Source organism: Rhinopithecus bieti, unplaced genomic scaffold (genome assembly GCF_001698545.2).
Source record: "Rhinopithecus bieti isolate Rb0 unplaced genomic scaffold, ASM169854v2 scaffold_56806, whole genome shotgun sequence".
NCBI lineage: Eukaryota > Metazoa > Chordata > Mammalia > Primates > Cercopithecidae > Rhinopithecus > Rhinopithecus bieti.
The window spans coordinates 563158-573403 of record NW_016823424.1 but is presented as its reverse complement, the minus strand read 5'-3'; the positions used below and the strand labels follow the sequence as shown (position 1 = coordinate 573403).

At 54.3% G+C, this 10246-nt stretch overlaps 1 protein-coding gene across 1 annotated transcript; it reads right to left on the bottom strand.

The window, feature by feature from the left end:
- Window positions 1-605: 605 nt before the first annotated feature.
- Window positions 606-8154, bottom strand: KRT8 (keratin 8). Its single transcript, XM_017861540.1, is given in 11 exon segments — window positions 606-1025; window positions 1842-1900; window positions 2060-2280; window positions 2843-3133; window positions 3649-3744; window positions 4217-4277; window positions 4917-5125; window positions 7739-7759; window positions 7761-7840; window positions 7843-8022; window positions 8025-8154. Coding segments are annotated over 11 exon segments (1458 nt in total). The 5' UTR covers window positions 8074-8154; the 3' UTR covers window positions 606-834.
- Between the last annotated feature and the right edge of the window lie 2092 nt (window positions 8155-10246).

The following is a 10246-nucleotide window of genomic DNA, read 5'->3' as shown; positions in this document are numbered from 1 at the left end:
GAATTGACTCTGGCTGAGAATAGGCTGAGAATTGACTCTGGCTGACAAAGGCTGAGAATAGACTGAACCTCTGAGGGGATGGAAAAGCCAGGCTGCCTTAGTCCCTGACTGCAAAGATTGAAGGTAATAAAAAGACATGTCTGGCCACAAGGAAAGACCACGTGTCTGGCCAAGGAGGAGTACAAGCCTAGGGTTCCAATGCCAGATCTGCTAGTTTCTAGGTGAACCAACTGCTTGGCTTTTCTGAGCCTGGCTTTCCTTATATGCAAATAGCCCGGATGCCAAGGTGTAGGGAAGCACACTAAGCTCTCTGCTGCTAATGCCCTCAAAACTTGCTCTGCCTGCCTCTTAGGCCTTGCTACACAGATCAAATGAACCCTGGTATTTGAAAGCATGCTGTAAATCAGAAAGCACTGTGCACAGTTCAGTGACTATTATACAGGTGTACACATCTATGGCAACAAGCAAGGTTTCAACCAGGTTTCAACAAAGGAACCTCTTTAGGAAAAGTTGAGGGGGTCAGACTTTCCCACTGTACACCCCTTGCTTCCTGGACCCCTCCCTCCCACCTCGGTCGACATCAGATGCACACACAGCAAGGATGGTTGGCAGAGCTAGCTGAGGTTTTATTTTGGACCAAAAAAAGAAGCAATTGAATTGTTTTATAGCTGGAGGCATGGGCAAGGGGGGGGTCCCCACGTAGTAAACTCCCCTGTGGGTGGGCTGAGGGCCCTCAGGTGGTCTCCTGTTCCCAGTGGTACCCTACATAGTGGTCTCCCTCCCAGGCTCTGGGGCAGCACAGGAGGGGCAGGCTGGGAGGGGTGCCGCAGCTGTTCACTTGGGCAGGACGTCAGAGGACTCGGACACCAGCTTCCCATCGCGTGTCTCGATCTTCTTCACAACCACGGCCCTGGAGGAGCTGGTGCGGCTGAAGGAGCTGGAGCCCGCGCCAGAGCCAAAGCTGGAGCCCAGGCCGTAGCTGAGGCCGGGGCTTGTGAGGCCCCCATAGGCCGAGGTCAGACCACCTGGTGAGAGACAGAGGTAGCCACATGAGTACAGAAGCTCACCCTGCGGCAGGTTCCATGCCCCTTCCCCCTGCTCACTCCCAACACAGCCCCAGGGATGGGAGGTTAGCCCAGCTCTGCCTGACCACTGATTGCATGGTGCATTACTCCAGCACTATCAGGGAAAACCAGGAGCAGGGTGGGAAACAGCTGCCATATATATAGCTGTGTGACCTTGGACATTTAACTGGACCTCAGCTTCCTCAACTGAGGACATTTACAGGTGTCATATAAAAAATAAATGACAGCCAGGCCCAGTGTCCCATGCCTATAATCCCAGCACCGATCACAAGGTCAGGAGTTCGAGACCAGCCTGCCCAACATAGTGAAACCTTGTCTCTACTAAAAATACAAAAATTAGCCAGGCATGGTGGCATGCGCCTGTAGTCCCAGATACTTGGGAGGCCTGAGGCAGGAGAATTTCTTGGACCCAGGAGGTGGAGGTTACAGTGAGCTGAGATCATGCCACTGCACTCCAGCTTGGGTGACAGAGCAAGACTTCGTCTCAAAAAAAATTAAATTAAATTAATAAATCACATAAAGCATGTAGTATACTTAGCACAGTGCCTGGCACAGAGCTATGGTTTATTTGGACGCTTTCTAATAGTAACTCTATTACTGGGGTCCTGAGTATGTGACCCCCACCCTAGGATTCTCCCAAGAACATGAGTGCTCAGGCTGAGGTCACTGTGAGCGACTGAGCACAGCCCCCTCCCTGGAGCTGAGGCCTCCCTGGGCCCTGCCTCCTGCCCTCATCCCAGGGCCCTGGACACCCACCTGCATAGCCGCTGGTGGTCTTCGTATGAATACTCATGTTCTGCATCCCGGACTCCAGCCTGTACCCAGACACAAGGGGTATCAGGACCAACTCCTAGCCCTTCTTAGCCCAGAACAACAGGATCCCAAGTCCCAAGGGACTTCTGGGGGCTTCCACCCTCCCCACCCCAGGTCACAGAGATAGGGAAGCGGGTCTGGTCAGAGGTCCCCACACCCACCGGCTCTCCTCGCCCTCCAGCAGCTTCCTGTAGGTGGCGATCTCAATGTCCAGGGCCAGCTTGACGTTCATCAGCTCCTGGTACTCACGCAGCTGCCGCGCCATGTCTTGCTTGGCCCGCTGCAGGGCGGCCTCCAGCTCGGACAACTTGGCGTTGGCATCCTTAATGGCCAGCTCTCCACGCTGCTCGGCATCTGCAATGGCGGCCTCCAGGGAAGCCCTCTGTGGGGCAGGGGACAGGTAAGCAGGTCAGGTTGGGTATGCCTCCCCTGCTCCCACCCTCCCTTTACGGTCCTCCCTACCACCACCTAGGCTGACTCCCCCCAGCTCAAATTAAATGAGACTAAGGAAGCAGATCAGGGAGACATGAGCAGCTTCCAGGTGCTTCCCCTCCACACTCTGCTCAGACCTGTGACACTGTTAAGGTCCTCCCATCCTAACTGGACTAGATCCCTGGGTTCTAGACTTTCCTTAAAGCAGCAGAGCTCAACCTTACCCTGATACATATGACTGATTAAAGAAAGCAGACTTGGGAGCATGCATCCTGAGCCCCAACATACCTGCCCCAGCCCCCTTTCACCTCTGTCCTGGCCCAAGGGACCTTCCCTGCATCCCTTAGCTTCCCAGAAGCAGACTGAGAAGCTGAACTGTGGCTGCCCCTCCAACTCCCGAATCCTGGTCTAGGATTCCTTCCCCAACTCCCAGAACGCTCGCTCTTCCTACATTATCTCCTCTCACCAGGATGTGTCTAAGGATCCCCTCCCACCCCTGGCCCAGCCCATACCTGGCCTTTGAGGCTCTCAATCTCAGCCTGAAGCCGGCTGATGTTCCGGTTCATCTCGGAGATCTCAGTCTTGGTGCGCCGCAGGTCATCCCCGTGCTTCCCAGCCAGGCTCTGCAGCTCCTCATACTTGATCTGGTACATGCTCTCAGCCTCAGCCCGGCTGCGGTTGGCAATCTCCTCGTACTGTGCCTTGACCTCAGCGATGACGCTGTCCATGTCCAGGGAGCGGCTGTTGTCCATGGACAGCACCACAGATGTGTCCGAGATCTGGGACTGCAGCTCCCGGATCTCCTGTGGGGGAAGAGGGCAAGTGGTAAGGCCCTGTCTCTGCACACAGGGAGCCCCCTTTTCCACAACAGCCTTCCTTAGGGGATAAGACAGGGGCGGCAGAGGAGAGGAGCAAGTGGGAGTCAGGGTTAGGGAGAGGGCAAAGTTTCTGAAAAAGGAACTAGGTGCACCAATACTAGGTGCACAGAGGGATCCAATGCAACTCAAAGATTAGGAACAAGGGCTTTGGGGACAGAGTTGCTGCTGAATCGCCACACCCTATGATGACCTTGGATATGTTATTTCACTTCTCTGAACCGTTTCTCGTCTGTGAAATGAGGTGATGACTCATCCCTCATGAGGGGGACAGAACATATAGACCAATACTAGCTGAGCAACTACTGGTGGCTATAATTAGTCAGCAGTGTACCTTTGTCTTATTAGTGTGCTGGGGGCTCGGAGGAGCCTCTGGCTGAGTCTCAGGGTGGAGGCGCTGACAAGGCTGGGGGACCCTCAGTCTCCTGCGACCCAGAACATACCTCTTCGTACAGTTGCCTGAGGAAGTTGATCTCATCAGTCAGCCCTTCCAGGCGAGACTCCAGCTCTACCTTGTTCATGTAAGCTTCATCCACGTCCTGGGGCATGAGAAGAGAGTAGCCTGAGCTGGGTTTCCACACCCAACCCCAACCGAGGGGCTCCCAAGGTCCACCCAATGGCCTGGTCACAGGACTTTCTAATTGCCCACTTTGTGGTTTGATCTTCCAGCGCAGCCTCTGCCCATCACCTGTGCATTCTCAGCCCACACACCACCTCTGCTTCCTGCAACACACCCTCTTCCACCTCCTTCTCTAGGAAACCTTCTAGGGTCAGATCCCCAGTTCTACTGCTCTGTTTTCTGAACCGTGTTCCAACATCACTATCAAGAGTTCTGTCCAAATGCACCTACCACTCTATACTTGTCTACCTTTCTGTGCACCCAAATGTTGAAATAAATGAGTTTGTCCCACTACTTAGGAATATTTAGGCACAGAACTCAGAAAGCCTCTTAGTCTGAGTCTCCGAGCCCCAGCCTCCAGTGTCCAGATGGGGGAAGGGAGACTCCCTCACCTTCTTGATGAGGACAAATTCATTCTCCATCTCTGTACGTTTATTGATCTCATCCTCATACCTGTGAGGAAAAGACTTAGAATTAGAGGATGAAGGCAAAAGGGAGGTTGCCCTTGGTCTTTTGGGAGACAGGGACGTTGTGAAAATCAGGAAAATTCAGTTCGCAGAGATGCAGGATATGAGAGGGCTGGTCCTTCTGTCTTCCCAGCTACCCTCTCACACCCTCACCCCTCCCTCAGCCTGTGGGAAGCAGGAAATCTCTCTCCAAATCCATGAATACACATCGGATTGGACACCTTAAGAGTGTTAACAGCAGGACCTGACATGAGACCTCAAACAGAACTTGCTGGAGTTTGCTAAAGGTCAAGGGTCAAGACTAAAGAGGGGCCAGAATGTACAAAAGTGAGGCCCGTAGGCTGCCTATCTCTCCCATCTCAGGTTTACCACATAAACGTTGACACATAATTTGTTCTCCAAATCCAGACAGTTGAGATTGAAAGGGGGTGGGTACTATCGACAATTACGCTAGGACCCCGGACATAAACACAGACTGTTCCAAGCAAACCTCATCATGTGGTCACCCTAATTAGATAGGACTGCCATGCCCACAACAGAGGGCCAAGGGGACTTAGTCCCAAGGTCCCAAGGGGTGGAGGAGAGCACGGTGACTTCAGTTGGGTGGAGAGTGGGAGTTGCTCACTTATTCTTGAAGTCCTCCACCAGCCCCTGCATGTTGCCAAGCTCTGCCTCCAGCTTCAGCTTCTCCTGGCCCAGAGTCTCCAGCTGCCGCCTAAGGTTGTTGATGTAACTCTCGAACATGTTGTCCATGTTGCTCCGAGCCGTCTTCTGCTGCTGCAGGAGGCTCCACTTGGTCTCCAGCATCTTGTTCTGCTGCTCCAGGAACCGTACCTGTACGAAGTAGGAGAGAGCAAAAAGGTCCACATCAGACCAGGGCTCAAAGTCTGGAGGGAAGCAAGCAGTCTTTTCTCTTAATCCACTCCCCAAGCAGTAAGGTCTCCAGGCCCCAGGAACCTGGTTAGCTGTTCTGGAAGGATCACCTATGTCCAGGGGTAGAAAGCAAGGCATGATGGTGAGTGAGGTGGGGAGCAATGTCCCTTAGCATTGGGTGGGGGAAAGAGTTAGAAGGAGACAGTAAGGGATTTATGCTAAAACTGCATTTGCAAACTAATAGGTCTAATTTCATTTACATAGATTGTATATTCCAGATCAATAAAAATGGCCACGCTTTCTTTTTTTTTTTTTTTTTTTTTTTTACGGAGTCTCCCTCTGTGGCCCAGGCTGGAGTACAGTGGTGCAATCTCGGTTCACTGCAAGCTCCACCTCCCGGGTTCACGCCATTCTCCTGCCTCAGCCTCCTGGGTAGCTGGGACTACAGGCGCCCGCCACCACGCCCTGCTGATTTTTTTTTATATTTTTAATAGAGACGGGGTTTCACCGTGTTAGGCAGGATGGTCTTGAACTCCTGACCTTGTGATCCGCCTGCATCGGCCTCCCAAAGTGCTGGAATTACAGATGTGAGCCACCGCGTCTGGCCAAAAATAGCAAACCTTTCTAAAGATGTTAAGATTGAAAAACAGGCCGGGCGTGGCAGCTCACACTTGTAATCCCAGCACTTTGGGTGGCCACGGCATGCTGATTTCTTGAGGTCAAGAGTTCAAGACCAGACTGGCCAACATAGTGAAACCCTGTCTCTACTAATAATACAAAAATTAACTGGGCGTGGTTGCGCACACCTGTAGTCCCAGCTACTCGGGAGGCTGAGGCAGGAGAATCGCTTGAACCCGGGAAGCGGAGTTTGCAGTAAGCTGAGATCATGCCACTGCACTCTAGCCTGGGTGACAGAGTGAGGCTCTGTCTCAAAAAAAAACACACACACTTTGTAACTCTTTCTAAACTGGAGGGTCTTCTTGGAAGGCAGAAATCTTTTAAGAGTACAGCCTAGTTCCCTCCACCACTCTCTGCAAATCGCTTTCTTCCCCAGGTCATTCTGTCCCAAAATTATTTTAAAAAAAAAAAGTGATTATAACATCTTATCCTAATGGAATGTGGGCCAAACACTGCTGAACTCTTTACGTATGTAAGTTTGCATAGGCAAAAACTCTTGGATTTAGGGGCTCTCGTGTTCATTTTATAGATGAGGAAATAAGACTTGGCAAGGGAGTCCATCACCAGGAACCGGCAGAGCATTGCGAACCAGTAATTCAGATTTCAAAGCCTGTGCTTAGCTGCTCTCTATAAGGACCCCAGGGGCTAGCAAAACGCAGTCAACAAGTCAAGCCCAGGCACTTGGAGCGCCAAGGGCCCCCGACCACAGGGTTCCTGGGGCTCCGGTTCCTCCCGGCCACTCTGCCCCAGGATTTCCCTCCTCCCGTTCCCACAATGCCTCCCAGGAGCCAGTCATCGTGAAGGATCCAATCCTCGGGGCCGCCGGGGGACGGGGGCCCCTAAGGCAGCGGAGTCCCAGGGCTGCAAAACCCGGCCTGGCTCCTGCTGTGTGAACGTGGAGCCAGGCCGCTGGGGCAGAGCAGGGACAGGACGCGAGAAAGGGACACGGGCTGAATGGGCGAGGGGTGTTGGTGGGCGACTGCGTTATCTGAAGCCATAAACTTAACAGGACGTGGAACCCCGGGCAGGGCGTCCCACACCCACAGACTTTGAATCCTGGATGGGCTTTCCAAGGCCAGGCCCTGGCGCCTCCTCCACCCCACCCCAAGCCCAGCCCAGGCACCCCCACCCCGGCCCACCCCGGCCCACCCCCGACGCCGAGCTCCGCCAGGTGGAGTAGCGCATCCCGAACGGCAAGCAGCGTCCCCTTCACCCCGCCCCCGCCCGCCCCGCGCCCCGCCACGCTGCCGGCGCAGAGGTCCAGGGTATGACTCATTCTGTGACTCCCGCACTAGAAGCCTCCGGGCGCCAAAGGCCTCACTCAATATTTGCGGTTTGAACCCAGACATCCACTTCTTTCTCCTAGAAGCATAGAATCCCACCCAACTCCTATGTAAAAAAAAAAAAAAAATCACAAAGCACCACTGGGACCCTTGGGGTAGGCCGGAGTAAAAGGCGAACCTGGAGGAGGGTAGTCCAGAACAGCTGGGGACTGCACCAGGGTGATAGCTTAAAAGACGATCAGAACTCGGGTTGGAGTGAGAACAATAACTGTATTATTTTCTATAATTTAGGGACAGAAGACCTGGGGAAGAACGGGATTTGTAGAGCAGGGGTGGTGGGAACTAGGCTTACCTTAAGTTGTCGCTCTCTTCCAAGCCCTCCAGTTAAGGGAAGGAGAAGCCCCAGGATTCATTCCGGCTGGTCAGACCCTCCCCCAACCCTCACCCGCCCAAACCAACTGCACCGGGAGGGTGAGTCGGAGGATGGAAGAGGAGAGTGTCGCCAGGGCAGGTGAGGCCCAGCAGGAGCCAGTTGGGGGTGAGATGTGCACAGGGACCGGGATACTAGGAGAAAGGGGGCGCGGGCACATCCGCACGCAGGGGGGACCCTCACCTTGTCTATGAAGGAGGCAAAACTTGTTGTTGAGGCTCTTGGATCTGCTCCTTCTCCTGGAGTGCGCACGGACGGCCTGGATGTCTGGTGTCACCTCCAGTTAAGGGGGCTCAGCAGCGCTCCTGGTTGACCGTGGACTGCGGTGATGCCCTCCCATGCGCTGGCCCCACCATAGCTGCCGCCCAGGCCACCCCGGAAAGCTGACTGCTTCCCACTCGGGAGTACGCTCGAGGAGCTGATGCGGGCACCAGGCCCACTCGTGTAGGAGCGGCTGCTGAAGGCCCGGGGCCAGAGGTGGACACCTTGTAGGACTTCTGGGTCACCCTGATGGACATGGTGGAGGCAGGAGTGGAGGCAGATGGGCCGAACCAGGAGGAGATCCTAGAAGGAGCGGAGATGAGGAGAGCGTTCAGGAATGGCCTTTTATAAAAGAAAGCCCAGCCCCGGGGGATGGGGGGGAAAGGCCTCGTACCTGAGTGGCTAGGCCCAGAGGGGGCTGGGCCTAACCCGTCACCTGCCACCTCCCGGCAGGACTCAGGTGGGGGCAGCAGAGAGCTGCTGCCACCCAAGGGCCCGCTCCAACCCTGGAGCCCACTCCAGCACCACCCCCAGAAACCCAGGAAAAGGCAATTCAGTGAATATGAAACTGGAAGAAATCCTGTCCTGGCACAAGCACCTGTAACAAGGAGACTTGCCTGGGCCACCCAGCCACTACAACCCTGACTCCTGGGTCTTGTCTCCTTCCCTCCTGGGGGAAATAAACTGGATTCTGGGAAGTATGGCAAAAAGGGGTCTCCTAGCATTTGGGTCTCCTCTGAGCTGCAGACACCCCAAAGAAACTCTCCTGTGTTCTCCCTGATTGAAGCGATTACAAGGGCCTGCCTGGGCTGGATGACAGAACAGCTGGAGTCCAAAGCCTTGAATCTGAAATCAACCATTTGCCTCATCTCTCCAGGTTACTGTTCTACCCCTAGCACCTGTTGCAATGCCAAGAGGGTCTGGGTAGATATTTGTGGAATGAGTGAATGAATAAAAAAAATTACACACACACACGCACACAGAGTGGCTGTTGTCCCTCTGCATCTGAAGGTGCAAGATAAAAAGAGATCCAAGGCCAGGCGCCGTGGCTCACGCCTACAATCCCAGCACTTTGGGAGGCTGAGGCGGGCGGATCACAAGGTCAGGAGTTCAAGACCAGCCTGACCAACATGGTGAAACCCCATCTCTACTAAAAATACAAAAATTGGCCGGGTGTGATGTAATCCCAGCTACTCAGGAGGCTGAGGGAGGAGAATCACTTGAACCCAGGAGGCAGAGGTTGCAGTCAACTGAGATGGCGCCACTGCACTCTAGCCTGGGCAACAGAGCAAGATTCAGTCTCAAAGGAAAAAAAAAGAGAGAGAGGGATCCAACACAGCTCTTTTCCTGAACATAACCCAGGGGCCTCCTCTCCTCCCAAGATCCTAGGATCCCCTGGGCCAGGTGAACACTGTAGGCCTCACTGCAGGGCCTAGAGAATGACGAGCAAGACTAGAAGGCAGAGAACACAGGGCTGGGGGGGCCAGAGGAGATGGGAGCTATGTCAGGGACTTCATAGTTCTTACTGCTCTTTGCGGGAGTCACTCCCATTTCTCCCAGTGGTGAATAATGGGAAGTGAGACAGGATGGCAAGGGGTACAGTGGAGTGACGTGGCACTGGTGGTGCTACCTAGACCCTCCTGCTTTTCCCAGTCTCCCAACGGGCCAGAGGAAATAGAGGAAGAGTCCCTGCACCTGTCTCCCTGATCCCATTATCAAAGTGAGTCAGGAGGGCAGGTTGGGACGTAGCATGCACCTGTGGGAGGTTGGAGACTGGGGAGCTGAGCAAGGCACCCCAGGCCTGGGTGGGGCCGGGTGGGGCACGCTGTGGGTGGAAGGCAGGAGGTTTAGGTCCCCAAGGCAGAGATTCCACCTGCAATTACCTGATGGCTGGGGCTGGGTTCTCTGGAAGATACTGCAGGGTGTGTTGTGGGGCCTGGATGAAACTGAACTGGGAGGACCAACAGATGACAGCCAGATCCCCTTGAGGAGAGGGACAGGTGACACACAGCCCTGACCCAGCGAAGGGGGTGACCACCTACTAGGAGGACAGATGTACAGTTTCCTCCCCATCCTTCTCTAGGAGAGACACCCAGGCTCACAGAAAGATAGGCATATAGGACCCCTACCCAGAAGGACAGAGACACCCAGAAGCCCCCTCCTTGGAGGACAGACATAAACCTAAAAAGACAGACACACAGACAAGCTCTCTTCACAATGCATGCATACGTACACACACACACACACACACACACACACACACACACCCCCACATTGAAGTCCCTTCCCGAAAATGCACAGATCCCCAGAGTGGGCACAGAGAGTGGCTCCTTCTCCTCCCCTTCCTCCCCGCCCCAGCCCCTGCCCCCTGCTGTGCTGAATGGAGCTAGGGAAATTCAGTTAGCACCTGTTTACACCAGGCCTTCTCCC